At 41.7% G+C, this 19,840-nt stretch overlaps 3 protein-coding genes across 5 annotated transcripts; 2 read left to right on the forward strand and 1 right to left on the reverse strand.

Annotated features, from left to right (window-relative positions):
• On the forward strand, window positions 7-2,953 carry LOC104793777 (serine--glyoxylate aminotransferase). 3 transcript variants are annotated; one of them, XM_010520223.1, is made up of 5 exons: window positions 7-213; window positions 1,406-1,722; window positions 1,805-2,171; window positions 2,346-2,556; window positions 2,649-2,953. In XM_010520223.1, exons 1-5 carry the CDS (start codon window positions 41-43, stop codon window positions 2,784-2,786), a joined length of 1,206 nt encoding a protein of 401 aa, XP_010518525.1. In that variant the 5' UTR covers window positions 7-40; the 3' UTR covers window positions 2,787-2,953. The 3 variants fall into 3 exon arrangements, with proteins under 3 accessions (XP_010518525.1, XP_010518509.1, XP_010518516.1); XM_010520207.1 differs by lacking the exon at window positions 7-213 and adding an exon at window positions 778-838 and having other exon boundaries at window positions 1,198-1,722; XM_010520214.1 differs by lacking the exon at window positions 7-213 and adding an exon at window positions 786-838 and having other exon boundaries at window positions 1,203-1,722.
• On the forward strand, window positions 3,762-5,427 carry LOC104793798. Its single transcript, XM_010520231.2, has one exon. The coding sequence runs from the start codon at window positions 3,950-3,952 to the stop codon at window positions 5,162-5,164; it is 1,215 nt and encodes a 404-aa protein (XP_010518533.1). The 5' UTR covers window positions 3,762-3,949; the 3' UTR covers window positions 5,165-5,427.
• On the reverse strand, window positions 7,120-8,813 carry LOC104793814 (beta-1,4-mannosyl-glycoprotein 4-beta-N-acetylglucosaminyltransferase-like). The gene is made up of 2 exons (XM_010520245.2): window positions 8,595-8,813; window positions 7,120-8,365 (listed from the first exon to the last, which is right to left on the reverse strand). Exon 2 carries the CDS (start codon window positions 8,307-8,309, stop codon window positions 7,221-7,223), a length of 1,089 nt encoding a protein of 362 aa, XP_010518547.1. The 5' UTR covers window positions 8,310-8,365; window positions 8,595-8,813; the 3' UTR covers window positions 7,120-7,220.

Consider the following 19,840-nt stretch of genomic DNA (forward strand, 5'->3'; position numbering starts at 1 on the left):
GACAGTGTAGAGAAGGAGGATTCAAAAGAAAAGGGGAAAAATGGACTATATGTATGGACCAGGGAGGCACCATCTGTTTGTACCAGGACCAGTGAACATACCGGAACCGGTAATCCGGGCGATGAACCGGAACAACGAGGATTACCGGTCACCGGCCATTCCAGCACTTACAAAAACCCTGTTGGAGGACGTGAAGAAGATATTCAAGACCACATCTGGGACANAAGAAGTGCCCGAGGATTCGGCGTTCGGTCGTGTGGTCTTTGTTGCAAAACCAACTTGTGTGGCTGTCTCCCTTTTTATCTCCTTATCTCCCCCTCTTCCCTTTTCCACCTCTCATCTTACGTACTTTTCCTTATTACAATTGCCTCCCTACGTGTTTTTATAACTTTTTTTCTATCCCCGAATATTTTTTAAAGTTAACTTCATCCTTTTCTCACTACGTTTTCCTTTCAGTCACGAAATTCGGTACGAAAATTAATCTCAGTAAGCTCAAAAGTAGCTTTTAGTATTATGNATTCCATCAAAGCCATTTGCATTGTCCACAACGAGACAGCTACCGGAGTTACCAACGACATCTCTGCTGTCCGAACCCTCCTTGGTTATTAACTCCTCACAAATCATCTCTTTGTATTCTGTGTGTTTCTCTGTTTTAAATCTCACTAACTCAAGCGTAAACACAGATCACTACAAGCACCCGGCTTTGCTGCTTGTGGACGGTGTCTCGTCCATTTGTGCTCTTGATTTCCGAATGGATGAGTGGGGAGTGGACGTGGCANTAAAGAGGAGGTTTGAGAAGACGAAGGAGTCCAAAAGGCCCCTCAGGAGTTATTCAGAGGTTAACTTCGCTCTCTCTCTTTCTCTTTCCGATTTTGCAAAGTTACTACTTAGTTTTCTCCGCTTGTTACTCTTTTTTGTGTTATATGTATGATCTTGCCCATGAAACTTCTTAGAACTCTTTGTAACACGCATATACATATTTGTTGGCTTAAATGAGATATGATCGGTGTATTTTATATATGTATGGATGATTCATGATTGTGTTATATTGTTTGTTGGAGTTGATAGTAGCAAATTTGCAATAGTCCATATGGTCATATATGCTGCGTATACCACATGTTTTGGTTCTATCTTATTTTTTTTGGGTCAAAGATGAGATTGTCTATATTTATTTAGAAGATTGTAATCTTTTGACAGTGCAGAGAAGGAGGATTCAAAAGAAAAGGGGAAAAATGGACTATATGTATGGACCAGGGAGGCACCATCTGTTTGTACCAGGACCAGTGAACATACCGGAACCGGTAATCCGGGCGATGAACCGGAACAACGAGGATTACCGGTCACCGGCCATTCCAGCACTTACAAAAACCCTGTTGGAGGACGTGAAGAAGATATTCAAGACCACATCTGGGACACCGTTTCTGTTTCCCACCACAGGGACTGGTGCTTGGGAGAGTGCCTTGACCAACACGTTATCTCCTGGTGACAGGATCGTTTCGTTTCTGATTGGACAATTTAGCTTGCTTTGGATTGACCAGCAGAAGAGGCTTAATTTCAATGTTGATGTGGTTGAGAGTGAGTGGGGACAAGGTGCTAATCTCCAAGTCTTAGCCTCAAAGCTCTCACAAGACGAGAATCATTCCATCAAAGCCATTTGCATTGTCCACAACGAGACAGCTACCGGAGTTACCAACGACATCTCTGCTGTCCGAACCCTCCTTGGTTATTAACTCCTCACAAATCATCTCTTTGTATTCTGTGTGTTTCTCTGTTTTAAATCTCACTAACTCAAGCGTAAACACAGATCACTACAAGCACCCGGCTTTGCTGCTTGTGGACGGTGTCTCGTCCATTTGTGCTCTTGATTTCCGAATGGATGAGTGGGGAGTGGACGTGGCATTGACCGGCTCTCAGAAAGCCTTATCTCTTCCAACAGGACTTGGTATTGTGTGCGCCAGTCCCAAAGCCTTGGAAGCTACCAAAACTTCTAAATCCCTCAAAGTATTCTTTGACTGGAATGACTACCTCAAGTTTTACAAGCTGGGAACCTATTGGCCTTACACACCTTCCATTCAACTCCTCTACGGTCTTAGAGCTGCTCTTGATCTTATCTTTGAGGAAGGACTTGAGAATATAATCGCCCGTCATGCTCGTCTTGGAAAGGCCACCAGGTAAAGTTTAGCTGTGTAACACGCTTTTGATCCATAAATCCTTCACACCAGGGGTTAGAACATATGCATATATATACATCCTCTTCCCATGCAAGTATTCGAATTGGTGATCTCTAATAGTTTACTTATACATTATCACTAGAGTTTGATTGTTTAATATGGTCATGTACATAGGCTGGCGGTGGAAGCATGGGGGCTGAAGAACTGCACACAGAAGGAGGAGTGGATAAGTAACACAGTGACAGCAGTAATGGTGCCCCCACATATAGACGGTTCGGAGATTGTGAGAAGGGCATGGCAGAGGTACAACCTAAGTCTTGGTCTTGGTCTCAACAAAATTGCTGGAAAGGTTTTCAGAATTGGACACCTTGGAAACGTGAATGAGGTACACACTATATATGAGCTATATATAGCTTAGTGTAATCCAATTTTAATTTATCAAACTCTAATCAAACATGACTACATAATCAAATGTAGTTACAACTTTTGGGGTGTCTTGCTGGAGTGGAGATGATACTGAAGGATGTTGGGTACCCAGTTGTAATGGGAAGTGGGGTTGCAGCTGCTTCTACTTATCTTCAGAACCACATCCCTCTCATTCCCTCTAGAATCTAATCCATTACTCCTCTCTCTCTCTCTCTCTCTCTCTCTTTCTCTTCCTCTCAATGTAAACAACTCTCATGTTTTCTCTTTTCTCCTATATTTTTACTACATTATCTATGTTTTTAATTTGCTATCACCAAAACTTATTAAACAAAAGGTCAAATTATTTATTACTCACAGTTAACTTTGTCTCATTACGTTCATTTTTATGGGTATGAGATGAGGGATTGATGCTCTTACGATCTTAAGTGGAACCGAGAATGAGTCTTAAAATGTCTTGGAAGATGGTATTCGTCTAGTTAAAAACATTTTGGAATTTGTTTGTGTGTGTAGGAGTAAATTGGCTATCCAACATGCGACATCTTTGTTTCTGAAGATTAACAGTGATGCATTTTCTCTTATCCATATTCCTTCTCTTCAAAATACTTCACTGCAGACATTTTCTCTACAAATATTGGGTTACTAATTTGATTTTACCTTGTGAATTAAAAACAAATTTAACGTCGTTTTTATCCCTAATAACATAGACACATAGTGAACCATGGCTATAGCCTTGTATATACAAAAAGAGAAAAAAATCCATAGCCAAACCAATGGTAATCATTTCGATGTGCTAGTAGCCTAGTACACTCTCATTCAATCATACCGTATGTTTTTTTAATAATTACTTACAATCGTTTACTTGCTAAGAACACACCAAAGAGAACCACACAGAACTTCTATTTTGTCTTATAAGTACATCTCTAATTGTAACAATTACAAATGTCTACAAATTCCAGAATTATTCAGAAAAATAACAGAAATTAACCTTGAATAAGATTTAAGAGAATAGGGACAGAGAGATCTAAAAATAACGGTAGAAGATTATTGAAAGAAAATAGTAGTCAACGGAAAGTAATGCAAATGATTCGGTGTTCTAAAATAACAAAAACCAAAAACAAGAAATTAAATAAACGAAAAAAAAAAAATTATTCTTTTTTTGCTTGTTATTATTTTTGGGTGTCTTTGTTAATTTGCTTTTCCATTTTCATCTTCATGCATTGCTTTCCTTCGTCGTCCCCTCCAAGGACGACGACGGAACTGTCTTTGTATCCACCACGAAAATAAATTTCTTCCCTCTCCATTTCCTTTTGTTTCTCTCAGATTTTAGTTTTGGCAAAGAAGAACAAATTAAAATGTCTTTTCTTGCACCTTGTCAAATCTTGGAGCTGAATATTATTTCGGCCCAAGAATTAGCGCCTGTGGCACGGTGTATGAAGACCTATGCTATCGCTTGGATTGATCCAGAGCGTAAATTGACGACTCGAGTCGACAATACGGGTGGAACAAGCCCTACATGGAACGACAAGTTTGTGTTTCGTCTTGATGAGGAAGCACTCTACGATGCCACATCAATAGTTGTTATAGAGATCTATGCATTACATTGGTTCAAAGACATTCATGTTGGCACGGTACAAGCCTTAATAAGTGACCTTGTCAGCCCTTCTTCAGCTATGAGATTTGTTACCCTAGAGGTTCTTCGTGCCTCGGGCCGCCCTCACGGCCTCCTAAACATTGCGGTGGGGCTTATCGATAACTCGGGCCAAAGCATGCCTCTATTGTTTGAAGAAGATTTGTTGTTTCACAAGAAAAACATATCTTCAAAACCTGTAGGGCTTCGACGGTCGAAAAGCGATACAAGCTCAATGGTGGATTCGCCAAGGAAGGTGACACAATCCCGTGTGAGTTCTACTACAAACTCAGGTTTTGAGAAAGATGAGTTTTCATCTGACTCTCAGATGGTTGTGTACGAGCCCCAGAGGAAAACACCAAATACATTGTTGAGGCAAAAAAAGCAACAAATCGTGTATGGGACACCGATGAGGCCAAGGAACAAGACAGCATATACTCCCAAAAGAAACAATATCGAATATGGAACACCAATGAGGTCAAGACCGATCGTTATTACCGAGTCTGATTTGGGTCCTTCAGCCTCAGTGGTTGCTGCCCAAATTGCAAAGGAGAAGGCTCTTACAGGGAAAGATGCGGAAAGTACTGTGATAAGTGTTGGTGAACGAAGCGTTGAGGGTCTTCGTTCTAAGCTAGAAAGGTGGCAAGCCAATCTACCAGTGGTTGTAGACGTGGGTTCAAGTTATCAACCAAGTTCTGACTACAAAACAAACTCTAACTTCAACCCTAAATCAAGTTACAAGCCCAATGAAATCGTCCCAAGAAATACTCAGATGGTTGGAGCTCCGCTCGCGAAGCAAGGTGGGAGGAACAACAAGAAAGGAGGAGATAATGGATTGTTTTCTTGTTTTGGTAACATTTGTGGCATTGAGTGTTCCATTGTTTGTGGTGGTGGCTCTAGTGGACAAAAAGCATCCAAGAAGAAGAAGAAAAAGAAGTGAATAAAAACTTCAACAAATATTCCTTCAATTCTAAATGATTTATTTCTCATTATATTTCTCTATTTTTCAAGCTTGTCGATTTTGCTACTCAATCATGAAATTTATACTAGTAAGCCAGGGAAAAAGGTACTTTTATTTATCCCATTACATTTTCTAGTAAACATGAAAAAATTTGGTTCAAGCCGTTATGATTTCAAGAATATTAAATACTTATGTCAATCATTTTTCATTAAGAAAAAGGTGTACATGTAGATTCTTTTTTTTTTTTTTAATGAAACGATATTGGATTTACTATGTTAAAATCTTGTATGGTCGAGATGAAACAAACGCCTAGCTTGATTTATTCTCCAGTGGTTAAATTTCCTACCTCACATTCGCGTACATGCGACCTAGCATCACCAATATCTCATACAAGTACGAGAAATAAATTCAAATGTGTAGTGAATATAAACCCTAAATCTTTGTTTCAAAATTGATTTTTTTACTTGATTTATAAGAGTTTTTAAAAATAAAAGATAAAAGTTCAGTGAAATGCTTTGCCTATTAGGTACATATGTTGAACCATATTTAATTCTATGTTGCTAATGTGCAACAATATTATTGATTTGGTTATTTTTTTAATGTAATTGTAAATCTTACTCCTTACATTAAATGTCAAGTTTATGTTGACTTTACCAAAACGATAAATGAGTAAGTAATTTTATGGGTTGTATTTTTTGTTCTCTAACTTTCAAGTTTCAACAAAAAATTCAATGATATTGAATTCTCAATATGGTACTTTATGAAAAAAGGTAAATGAGTAAATAATTATTTTCTAATGATTGACCATTTTTGTTTTTCCTTATAATTGTGAGATTTAATATTCCTTACATTGGGTTTACAATATATATTTATCAAAGCATCGATAAATATTCCAAAGACAAATGCACATACGAGAATAAAAAAAATAGAGAAAATGATGAGAGCTTATACTATAGTCTCTATGCTCACGATAACATTGTTGGTAACTAGAATAACATCCTTGCAGGTTGATGATGCTTCGTGTACTCAGACAGAGATTTCTGAAGAATATGATTATTGTGGCGATTCTCTCATGCTTGGCGTTCCTTGGGTTTTTCCATTAAAAGTATGTTGTGATAGTATACAAAGGAACAAGATGAAATGTATATGCGGAACCGTCACAAAACTGTTTTTGAAAGACTTTGACGTAAATAAGCTCTCCAAACTCTCTCATGCATGTGGCGATCTCTTAGTCCCTGGATCTTACTGCGGAAGTAAGTATCATTATTTATATACACTACTCAAACTCTCACTTCTTACAAGTTTTTTTCATCATCTAATTCATATTTCTTTTGATAATTCAGTTTACAAAGTCCCGAAGGTACATCAGATTCAGAGCAGAAAAACACAATGGGATACTTAAAGACTCTTTCTCTTCATTTTTTGTACCTTGTTGCAAGGAGAGTTTAATGATAAATCATGTTCTAAATCTGATATGTATTTGGTTAAGAAAAATATAACAAATTACAAAAATGTGTACAATTTACATTTAAAAAACAACATTTTACTACAGTCTATGCAAAACATTTTCTTACAAATCATAAGGAAGATATTACAATAAAGAAACACAACTCTTCGTATCATGTGTTAATTTTTGTTATTTGAATTTTTTTAACAGTATTGAGATTATTACCCTTACTATATAGTATTATATTATTCCTAACTGGATCAAATCTTTCTAGGTCCGCAAAGTTCAACATTAACTCTCAGCCATGGGAAAGGTTCATAATTGCGTTACTGATTCTGATTTTGACGTTCATAATGAGTCTCCCAATATAAGCTATGTGACCTACCTCCTATGTCTCCAGTGCGTCGTTTTCAGATTTGCTTATCTTTATATTGCTACAAGAGTGGGATGAATGATGATGATGGCGCAAACATAAAAAAAATGACACAAGATGGGATAAAGATCTATTTCTTATTTATCCGTTGTTTCGGATTAAGTTGGTGTGTGACAAGAAACTAGTGCTTCTCTATTTTTGTACATTATCTTCAGCTAGGGTTCTCGGATACAGCCTCCGGGGAGAAGAAACCGAAAGCGAGCAGCGTTCTGAATCAAAAAGGCAGGTAGATGTACCGCAGAAGCAGAACGCTGGATAGGTCCGATATTACTAATCAACTCTTTGAAACTGTATTTTTCAGGAAGCATATCAAAGAGATCATAACCTTTACATATATGTCTCTGTATCCTCGGATAATCCAAAAACTCCTTGCGCCTGACTCTATCTGCATGACTGTAACCTTTCATCTTGAAAACGAAATCGCTGAGTCGTCTGAAACAGAAGCTGCAATGCCACCCTGCGTCGGATAGTATCAAGTCAGTCTGTCGAGAGTGGCGGTACTGAGTCCACTTCCTAGTATATAGATGTGCAGAGGCTCTCCAGCTGCTGTAATCAACCGGGAACTCGAAGGAGTACATGTATTCCTTCATCTCTAGATGCATTGCATCTGGTATACCATCGCACCACTGTAGAAACTTCACAGTGTGAGGGCTTGGAATCTCGTCAGCATCTGACATGATCACAGCATCTCCATCAGAGATTCCAGCTTCTCTGAGCAACCAGTTCATCGCAACACGCTGTTGCCCCTCCAGCAAAAAAGGGTCCTCGTACGGCTGCCCCTTGTAACGCTTTCTCCCAGGAAACACTCCGTGTACTATCTTACCCTCTGCAAACGAGAACCTCTCCCTATTGGAATCGAAGAAAAGAGGCTTCGGGATCCCTGTAAACGTAGTGTTTGACTCCAAGATCACAAACTTTGAAACGTAAGGCTCTAGTTCCCGCCATCTGAGTTCGAGAAGGTCAAGCTCGTTGCTGAAAATGATGGCATCAAAGACTTGCCTAGGCTCTGACCGAGGTGTCCACCCATGGAGTTCACAAAGATGTCCCATGGAGACATTCTCTGCGTAGTAATGAGGTATCCGTTTGAAAGGTGGCGGCGGTTTATCCCAAAGCGGACGGAAAAGATACGATATGGTTTGCAAATTTGTCAAGATACAAAACAAACATGTCAAGAAAAGTATGATCAGAGTTGGAAACACAAGTTTTATAGAAGGTGGTTTACGCAACGATCGAATCGTCGTCATCTATGCTTCTGAAACTCACCAACTCATAATCTTTTTTTTTATTTCCCCCTCCCCCTCTGCATAAAACAAGAACACAACAGATTAAAAGATCAAAATGAAACAAATCTGACTAAAGTAACTCATCATCATCCCCTGTCCTAACATCAAAGGTTCCAACTTTAACATTCAAAATAATCTAATTTCTAAACCCTTTAACCCCAATACAGAATCTCAAACAACGAAAAGAAGAAAAAAAAAAAAAAAAAAACCCACAAAACGCAGATAACAATGTGAAAAAAATGATACCTTTTTTTTTGTCGAGATTTCTGGAGCTTCAGATTTCGAAATTTCAAGTGTATGAGATAAGAAAAGGAGAACCCCAGAAGCGTGATCTCTATCTGCTCTCAATTCGATTTCGATTTCGATTTGTGTCACAGCTCCTCTCTCTTCTCTCACGCTATAAAAGAGAGACACACCATTTGGGAGAATGTAAAACGACCGCTAAACCCCTCTAATCTACGCCACAGATATTATCGAAATAAAAACACAGGGTAAAGGGAAGCAAAAAAAAAAACAAAAAAAAAAACAAAAAACTTAAAATATATCAAAGCTAATAATAGAACATTTTCTAATGAGGATTAGTAAGTTTTTTTAAAAAAAACATACACCAAAATGATGTCAAATTTTGAAAAAAAAAAATTTATTTAAAGCTTTTATAAAATTCTCTTATATTTTATTATATAAAATTTGCGTTCTTAAAATTAGTCACTAACATATAAATGTTTTGGCCAAATTTATTAATTATATCAATAAGCTTACACGTGTAAAATTCTTTAACCAATTAAATTTACATATTTTGTTAATCGAAATACCGGAAATTATAAATCCAAAAATATATATTTAGTATTTTTAAAATGAAGGATAATAAATATCTATATTATTCACTAATTAAATTAAGGAAGTTATGTAATCAGTTATTGATTATATGATGATTTTTATATTAGAGCTTTACTGACTGAGAGATGAATAAATATGTTATTCTCCTTCTTCAAATCAATCTCAATCTTAGCTCTGAATGTTCGGATTTTCGGATTGGATTGGATTGGATCAAATTTTTTGGATTTCGAATTTCTCGGATTGAGATGTATAGAATCCATTTAAAATCTGAATGTTTTTCGGATTGGATCGGTTCGGATTCGTTCGGATTCAGATTGATTCTCAATTTTTTTTTAAAAATCCAAACTTATTCTAACCTTATATATATCACTCGGAAATTATAATCACAAAGTTGGGATAGCTTAGATGGCGTTAGCTTGTGACCCTTAAATTTAGTGTCTTAGAGTCGATTTCCCCTTAAACCTATTATAATTTAAATTTTTATAGCTAATGGGCTTTGGCCCAGAAATATGCCTAAAAATAATATCAATCTAAACCCAAATGTATAGAAAATTAATTGTGTATTTGGTTTAGTGGATAACCGATCCAAATAAGATTTTTCTTATTGGTTCGGTTCGGTTTGTTCATTTTCGGTTTATGTGCCCATGTCTATTCAATCTAATGAGATCGTCATTCTTCACTATATAAATATCTTTAATCATCTATAGTTTTGGATAATACTCAATATCTTTGTTTTACTGATTTATTACAAAGCGGTAAATCTGATTCTCTCAAATATCTATAATCACCTATAGCTATGGGATTTTGTTTGTCTTTATTTTCAACTAAAACTGTATATGAATCTCTTACAATCTCTTTTAAAATCCTATTTTTTAAAACGTGATAATTTTTCAATAACAGTGGATTTGATATGAGTTTTACAAATCACTCCTTGAATAACAAAGGATTATAAATGATTTTAGATGATTTTGCATAAATTCTATTTTCAATAACATAGGATTTAAGAAGACATTTACTAATCATTAGTTGAATAACAAGTGATTCGTAAAAAAACTCAAAATCTTCTAAAATCCTCAGTTCAATACACCCCTCTACAACACCAAAATATTTCTATTGCATCATCGTCAGATATAACATGTTGCCTCCACCATAGTAGTTTTCATGGATGTTGTTTGCAAAGCAAAACGGTTAGGACAAAAACATTGTTCATCTTTATGGACCACTTTTGGCATAATGGAAATCATGGCTAGGTTCAGTGCATCAATATCTTCTCAATATCGGCGTTAATTATTGTCGTCCTTACAAGAAGGAGAAGATACATATGATACTTAGAAACCATAAGTGTCTTCTCTGTCTTACCATAAAGAAACTAGAAACAAAAACATTTATAGTTTTCAATTATGAAAGTTTTTTTTTGACAACAAAAGATCAGCTCATATGAACCAATTAGATAGAAAAGTATTTACAAATAGAACATGATGTGGAGATGTACGCGCTTAGCGTGCCAAAAAATCCACATTTACATTTGTATTCCGAGAAACAAGAGATAAAGAGAACGAAGAAAACTCCTCCCTGTAAATCTTGATGTCGTCTAAGTATATCAAATATACCGACCAGTTTTGCTTAATAATATCTATATACAACTGCCTAATAATATCTATAAACAATATGCAGAATACACTATAGATTTCAAAACAAAAAACTTGCTTAAGTATCTCTGGAAATTAATTAGATGATGTATATCGTCATGAAGTTTTGCTTGCTGCTCAACGATTCAAGTCGAATCCTGAACTCCTTCTTCTCATCAATCAGCATGTTTTTATCATTCTGAATGCACCAACAATATAAATTCACAAAGTTCATGACATGAATCATTTATATACGCACTAGTAAAAAAACATGTATAACCACAAAACTTTTAGTGGCTGAGGTTAAAATTTCGTGGCTATATGTTGTAATAGTCACGAATGGTCACTAAAAAAATTCATGGTTATTGCGTCGTTGTTGTACCTACGATTCGTCATCTCGGATAACAAGCAGAGAGCCTGGGCCGGGAACGCTAAACGGGCCAAGGATGTAGCACTGGTCGGTCCATCAGGCCCAGAGAGAGGAAGAGAGAACGGAGAGGCGTCGTATTAGTCAGCTCGCAGCTCGAGCTCGGTCAAAGATTCCAGCATTCAAGTGGATTAATTAGGACGCGAGAATCGTGTGAAATTAATTACGCATTAATTGGGTAATTAATTGGTCTGTATAAATATGTAAGAGGGGGAGTCTTTGAGGGGATCAAATATTTTTGGGCTCTCAAGCAGTAAGAGACATTTTTTAGCATTCAAACACTCTCTTTCAGTTCGGAACTCCTAACGGTGATAAGCTCCTCCACACATAAATCAGTTCGGAAGGTGAGAACACTTCTCACTCCCCACATTTGGCGCTAGAAGGAGGGGAGTTATCACCTATACTCTTACTAGTTCCGACCTCATATCCAAACCCACTTCATCCAAACACCGCTATGGCTACCGACTCTTCCAATCAGGTAACTCTGGAGGCTATCCAGAAACTTTTGCAGGACTTGTCTGAGAAGTCCGACCGCCAGCAAGCAGCCTCGGCTGCTCTCACCGAGCGTTTTGACAGCCTGGAGGGACAAGTCTCCACCGNTTAATTACGCATTAATTGGGTAATTAATTGGTCTGTATAAATATGTAAGAGGGGGAGTCTTTGAGGGGATCAAATATTTTTGGGCTCTCAAGCAGTAAGAGACATTTTTTAGCATTCAAACACTCTCTTTCAGTTCGGAACTCCTAACGGTGATAAGCTCCTCCACACATAAATCAGTTCGGAAGGTGAGAACACTTCTCACTCCCCACATTTGGCGCTAGAAGGAGGGGAGTTATCACCTATACTCTTACTAGTTCCGACCTCATATCCAAACCCACTTCATCCAAACACCGCTATGGCTACCGACTCTTCCAATCAGGTAACTCTGGAGGCTATCCAGAAACTTTTGCAGGACTTGTCTGAGAAGTCCGACCGCCAGCAAGCAGCCTCGGCTGCTCTCACCGAGCGTTTTGACAGCCTGGAGGGACAAGTCTCCACCGGTTTGGAGGCAATCACTACGTCAGTAGCCGACCTCTCAGCCTCTCACCGCGCATATGCCGATCGGGTCGATCTCTTGTCTTCCGATCAAAACCTTCGCCGACGTGCTTTGGACTTCACTGGCGTCATTCCGCCTCTCACCACGCAGCCTGCAGCAGCAAACTCCACTCCAGGAAATACTTTCCCACCCCAGCTAAGTACTCAAGCAGCGCCACCGCTGGTCGGCGATAGCCACACTCTGGTTCAGCTCGATATTGCTGGATCCTCCAAAGTCCCAGTTCGTCTTCCTCCCCCTGTGGGCGGAAACACTTCGACTCCTGGTTACGTCACCAATCCCGAGATATTCCGCATGCAGAGCGAAATCCAGGACATGCGGTCTGTGATGCACAGTGCAACTACTTCAGCTCCGGATATTTTCCGAGTGATCGAGGAGTCAAAGCGAACTCCTTTCTCCGACCAAGTAGCTCGAGTCCGCATCAAAGATACTGGCAAAATCAAGTTCTCGAGCTACAAGGGAAAGGGAGATCCGACCAGTCATCTTAAGACTTTCTTGTTAACAGCTAGCCGCGTAGACCTCAAACCTCATGAAGCAGACGCTGGATACTGCAAGTTGTTCACAGAGACGTTTTGCAGGCCAGCTTTACTTTGGTTCGCATCTCTAGCAGCCGGCTCCATAAACAACTTCACAGAGCTGTCGACCTCTTTCATTAAGCAGTATTCTAGCTTAATCGAAACCGCGGTAACAGACGCTCAGATTTGGAACTTGAGCCAAAATGCCGGAGAGTCTCTCCGGTCTTATATAACAAAGTTCAAGGAAATCAAGGTTCAGATCCCAGGACTCTCAGACTCGACTGCTCTGGCTGCGCTAAAAAATGGCCTCTGGCACGAATCTCGTTTCCGCGAAGAGCTAACCGTAAATCGGTTCCCAACCATTCAGGACGCCTTACACCGGGCTTCGAACTGGATATTTTCAGAGGAAGACAAGGCCGCCGCCGCACTGAAACATAAAGTTTCACCTGCAGGCAAACCTCGATTTGAAGCACCCGCTAAAAAGACTCCACCTACGACTCCGAAGTCCGGACCTGGCACATTCGCAGTCAATCAATCTCCCAAGAAGAATTCTCCAAAAAGCTCGCCATCCAAACCTCCATTTTCACCACGTTCCAAAAGTGGAGTACTCCCAAGTAACAAATGGGTCCGAGATGAGCACACGTACTGCAAGCTCCACAAAACCAATAGCCACTCCACTTGTGACTGCAAGAAACTGATGCACCTTCTCGCAGAAAAGTACGTGGCAGGAGAGATGTCGAATGTAACAATTGAGGAGTTGGAGCAGAATACAACCCCCAAGGTGCACGAAGACGCTCCACCTTCGAAGAAACCGAAACAATCAGACGGGAGCGAAGCCCCCAAGAAAAGAATAGACGTCATAATGGGGGGTCGCGCCTTTTTTGAAACTTTATCACTGCAATCAAAGACCATCAGCGGAAGCTCACTAGCCCTCAGCCGAAGCGAGCTAAGGTCACAACAAGTGACCTACCTGAAGTCACTTTCTCCGAAGAGGAAACTGAGGAACTAGACACTCCGCACGACGATACATTCGTCATATCACTAAACGTGGCGAACCACGAAGTGTGCCGGATCCTAATAGATACTGGGAGTTCAGTAGATTTGATATTCCTCGAGACGCTTGCTAGAATGGGTATCAGGGGAGAGCTCATCGTGGGACCACCCTCATCTTTGGTTTTGTTCACGAGCGAGACATCGATGTCATTGGGCACAATAACACTACCGGTGTCCACTCAAGGAGTGTTAAAAACGGTGGAATTTACGGTTTTTGACCGACCTGCGGCCTATAACATTATTATGGGAACACTTTGGCTCTATCAGATGAAGGCAGTAGCCTCGACGTACCATCAGTGCGTCAAATTTCCAACCCCGCAAGGAGTTCGAGAGATTCTAGGGAGCCAAAGAACGGCAAGGAGCTGCTACCTCGCGAGTCACAAGCTCCTGGTTCAATAGCAACCACAGCTCGAGGTCCCGAAGAACCCAGTTCGGAAGCAATTTAAAGGCGACCTCACTGAGCCCATTTTCGTCAACGATAAGTTTCCAGATCAGGAAATCAAGATCGGAGCTGGGTTGGATGACAAGCTCCGCGCCAGTTTGGTAACCTTTCTGAAAGATAATATGGCCACCTTTGCGTGGTCCGTAGATGAAATGCCCGGTATCAGTCCGGAGGTAATCTCGCACGAGCTAAATGTTGACCCGACATTCAGACCTATAAAGCAGAAGCGAAGAAAACTGGGTCCTGAGCGAGCTAAAATCGTTAACAAGGAGGTGGAACGTTTACTAAAAGCGGGGCAGATACGCGAAGTAAAGTACCCTGAATGGCTCGCGAACACAGTGGTAGTCAAGAAGAAGAATGGAAAATCGCGAGTTTGCGTCGATTTTACCGACTTGAATAAGGCGTGCCCTAAGGACAGCTTTCCCCTTCTGCATATCGACAGGCTATTCGAGTCCACTTCAGGCCACGAGCTGATGTCTTTCATGGATGCCTTCTCCAGTTACAATCAAATCCTTATGAACCCGGATGACCAGGATAAAACTGCATTCATTACGGAACGTGGGATTTACTGTTACAAGGTGATGCCTTTTGGGTTAAAGAACACCGGGGCAACCTACCAGAGGCTAGTAAACCGAATGTTCGAGCACCAGCTCGGAAAAACCATGGTAGTCTACATTGACGACATGTTGGTAAAGTCTATGGAAGTTAGCTCGCATCTCGCGGATTTGAAAGTTTGCTTCGACATCTTGAACCAGTTTGGGATGAAGCTTAACCCCACGAAGTGCACCTTTGCAGTCCCATCAGGGGAGTTTCTGGGATACATCGTTACAGAACGAGGAATTGAAGCAAACCCGAGGCAAATTAACGCTTTCTTGTCAATGAGTTGTTCTAGGACTTTACGCGAAGTGCAACGTCTTAACGGACGGATCGCCGCCCTCAACCGCTTCATCTCCCGGTCTACAGACAAGTGCCTCCCGTTATACCAGTTGTTGAGGAAAGGGAGGAAGAACTTCTTATGGGATACGAAGTGCGAAGAAGCATTCGCTCAGCTGAAAGCTTACCTGTCTGAACCTCCGGTCTTGGCTAAACCTGAATTCGGAGAGCCACTTTTCCTTTACGTAGCTGTTTTGGACAGCACAGTAAGTGGAGTCTTGGTTCGGGAAGAAAGGGGGGAGCAACGACCAATTTTCTATGTCAGTAAGTCATTTACTGGGGCAGAGTCCAGGTATCATATGATGGAAAAATTGGCTTAGCAGTAGTTACTTCGGCAAGAAAACTGCGACCACTTCAGACGGTGTTGCATAGTCCAAGTCAGTCTCGGAGATTAGCTAAATGGTTTGTCGAGCTGAGTGAATACGACANTAAGGCGCAAGTGCTGGTAAACTTCCTGATCGAACTCCCACTAGCCTCTACGGTCAATGACAATATCGAGGTCCCATGGACATTGCATGTAGATGGAGCATCTTCCAGATCGGGAGCAGGAATTGGGGTCCGTCTCACTTCTCCTACTGGAGAAGTAATCGAACAGTCATTTCGCTTGGCTTTCAGTGCATCAAACAATGAAGGCGAATATGAGTCCTTCCGCACTGGCTTACGCCTCGCAGTAGGGATTGGTGTCCGAAAGCTCCGAGCTTTTTGCGATTCGCAGCTGGTCACCAACCAGTTCCTAGGAGCGTACGAGACTAAGGATGGGCGTATGGAGGCTTATTTGTCCACAGCTCGGGAATTAGTAACTAAGTTCGAGGATTTTGAAGTCACTAAGATCCCATGAACTGAAAATTCCGCTACGGATGCCTTAGCAGCTCTGGTGTCAACTTCGGATCCTGCAATGACAAGAATTATCCCCGTCGAAGTCATCGAGTTTCCTAGTATTCGACTAGAGAGCTCGAACGTAGTCACCCGGGCAACAAAAAAACAATTGGCTGCTGAGGAGGCAGCTCGCAAGGCAGCTTCGGATTCTTTGCCACAGAAGAAATCAGCTCCCGTCATGCCTCCGGTCGAGCAAGAAGCAAATCAAACTCCAGAATCATCGAGCTCACCAGTCGACGACCAGGCCATTATCCCGCACTCCACTTCGAGCAGTACGAGCACTAACAATTGGGAGGCAGGAGACCGGCGGAGCCCGATCTAGGCTTACTTGGAAAAAGGGGAACTCCCAGCTGACAAATGGGCAGCCAGGAAACTCAAAATTGTCAGTGCATGGTATTGCATCCACAACGGAGTACTCCTACGCCGAAGTGTAGCTGGTCCCTATCTAACATGTGTTGCTGGTAAAGAGCCCGCGATGCTGATGCGAGCTGTTCACGACGGTCCCAATGGGAATCACTCCGGAGGACGGACTCTGGCCTTCAAAATCAAAAGGCAAGGCTATTTCTGGCCTACTATGGTTACAGACTGCGAAAACTATTCTCGAACTTGTGAGAAATGTCAAAAGCATGCCCCGTCAATCCATCAACCTACCGAGCTCCTATTGACGGTGTCTGCAGCTTACCCGTTCATGAGGTGGTCCATGGACATCATTGGCCCTTTACATCGGGGACCAGGAGGAGTTCAGTACGTACTCGCTCTTACTGACTATTTCTCCAAGTGGGTAGAAGCAGCGGCCTACGCGAAAGTAACAAGTGAAGAAGTAGAGCAGTTCGTGCTAAAAAGTATAATCTATCGCTACGGCGTCCCTCACGAAATTGTCACCGACAATGGTCCGCAGTTCATCTCCTCGTAGTTCAAAGGGTTTTGTGCGAAATGGAAGATTCGACTCAATAAGTCAACTCCTTGTTACCCGCAAGGTAATGGACAAGCCGATGCGATGAATAAGGTCATAATAGCTAACTTGAAGAAACGGCTCAATTCTCGCAAAGGGCGCTGGCCGGAGGAGCTGCAGGGCATTCTTTGGGCAATCCGAACAACACCTCGCCGGGCCACTAATGAAACACCTTTTTCCCTCGTTTACGGAGTTGATGCCGTAGTCCCAGCCGACATAGAGGTTCCTAGAGTCCGTACCTCGCTAAACACACCCCGAGCGGAGGAGAATGAGGAATTTTTACAGGATACCCTCGATACAATCAATGAGCGTCGGGATCAGACCTCAGTTCGGATCCAGAACTACCAGAACGCAGTAGCCTGGTATTATAATTCCAAAATCCGAGGCAGGCCCTTGGCGGTTAGCGACCTAGTCCTTCGAAAGGTCTACGAAAACACCAAGGAGCTCAATGCAGGGAAGCTGGGAATCAACTAGGAAGGACCGTACAGAATTACTCGCGAAGTCCGAAATGGAGTTTATCAGCTCGAGGATTCAAAGGGAAAACCAGTTCCGAGGTCCTGGAACTCTTTACATCTTAAACTCTTTTACAGTTAATTTTATTGTATCGAACTACGTTTAGCTTGATCCCGATAAAGGTACGTAGGCTGCCCGCTTCGGGTCCAGTTATCCATATTAATAAAATCAAAAGTTTGCGAAACTTTTTATTAATAATGGTTCACACCAAAAAAAAAAAAAAAAAAAAAAACCGAGGTCTGACTTCGCAAATCGAAATCGATTAAAGCTGAGGTTCAACTTCGCGAATTCTGAACCGAAGTATTCACTTCGTACCCAACTTTACTTATCAAATTGAAGCTGATGTTTAATTTCGCGAACTCTAGTCTAAACCGAAGTACTCACACTTCGTACCCAGCTTTACTTATCAAATTAAAGATGAGGTTTAATTTCGCGAACTCTAGTCTTAACCGAAGTACTCACACTTCGTACCCAGCTTTATTTATCAAATTAAAGCTCAGGTTTAATTTCACGACCTTAAGTCTAAACCGAAGTATTCATTTCGTACTCAGTTTTAAAGTTAAGGTTTGATTTCATGAATTCTAATTAGAACCGAAGTTCACACTTCGTACTCAGTTTTATTTATCATTAGAAACTGAGGTTAAATTTCACGAACTCTAATCAAAACTGAAGTCCTCACTTCGCACTTATTTTGCTCGTATCAGTTAAAACCAAAGTTCGTAGAAGGTAAAAATTCTTTGTCTTAAAATACGCGAGTACGGAGTGGTCACCACGACCAATAAACTCCGAAATAAGTTCAAAAAGAAAAACAACAAATGAGGGGCAACTTGTGCCAAAACAACCCCGAGATAAAAACTATTGAGTAGGGAGAGGAGGATCTGATGCCGCTTCGGAAAGGACCAAGCCCATCTTTGCAAGCTCCGCCTCTGACCTGGTATTCGCCAAGAAATCGTCCATCCCCTGCTTTGACATTTGTCCGAGATTAGTGCCGGACTCGTCGATTGTGACGCTCAAAGGATGTTCGTCGCACAAAAGCTCGGGCGTATCCGTCAAAAGGTCTGAAAATGCAGAAAGGTCGAGGTCACGGGGAGTTACCTGCGAAACCTTTCTGTCAGCCTCCTCCTCATCAGCTCTCAGAAGTCCGAGCTCAGCTTCCATATCTTGGATCTCTCCCCTAGAGATCTCCTCGACCAGCATCCGGTTAGCCCTGATCTCAACGGCTCGAATATTGGCCGGAGCTAGCTTCTCCCTCTCCTCGAAAGTGATCCTCACTTCCTCAACCAGGGGGCGAAGAGCTCGCCTCATTGCCTGCTTCTCCTCCTTCCGTACCCTTTCAATTTTGCAGCTGTTGGCAGCCTCTAGAAGTTGATTACGGAGCTCGATTTCGTGCAGCCTGTTCTTTGACGCCTTCGCATCTTTGGCAGCCTCAAAGTAAAGGTCCCGCGCCTACTTCAATTTGTCCCGGAGGTCCTCATTGGCAACCCTGAGGTCAAGCACCTCTACCTCAGCTCTCTTCATCCGAGCCCGGATCTGTTCGGCCTTCGCCACGGTGTCGGCATTTTCGGCTTCCAGCTTGGCGTATTCTGCCACCTGGGCTTCCAGGTTGGCGATTCTCTCTTTAAGAAGGCTCACCTCTAAAGATGAGGGGGAAGGGAACAGTTGATCCTCGTAAGATGCCACCGAGGAGTTAAACTCGATCATCAGCTGGGAAAATCACAGCTTGTTAAGCGGAGAAGGTGGTAAATTAAAAAAAAACAAAGGGGTATATGCATCACTAACCTCGCCAATTTTGTCCGCGAAGCAGAGGAAGTTTGCGCGATTGAGTTCGGACATAGCTCCTCATCAGGTCAGCTGGGGACGCAGGGGGAGCTGAAATATTTGAGCAATCTTATTTTACTCAGTACCCATCTGAAAAACAAAATTGAAACACTTCGGGCTATTGTTACCTCGGGGGGAAGAACGCAGTTCCTTCAAAGGTAACCTCCCGGAGGAGCCTCCATATTCTTTTGAAGGGGGCACTTCCCTAGATCTCCTCTCCGAGGAGGGACCCCCATCTTTCCAGCCGGACCTAATCCGGTCGTCCCCCGACGAACTAGTCCGGGCTCGGCTCTTCTCGCGGGAAGATGAGGAAGTCTTGGGTTCCTTCCTCTTTTTGGACGAGTCAGTTTGCTGGGAGCTGACTTCACCAAAAGGCTTCCTTGCTGACGGGGGGGGGGGGGGGGG

Source organism: Camelina sativa, chromosome 1 (assembly GCF_000633955.1).
Source record: "Camelina sativa cultivar DH55 chromosome 1, Cs, whole genome shotgun sequence".
Lineage (NCBI taxonomy): Eukaryota > Viridiplantae > Streptophyta > Magnoliopsida > Brassicales > Brassicaceae > Camelina > Camelina sativa.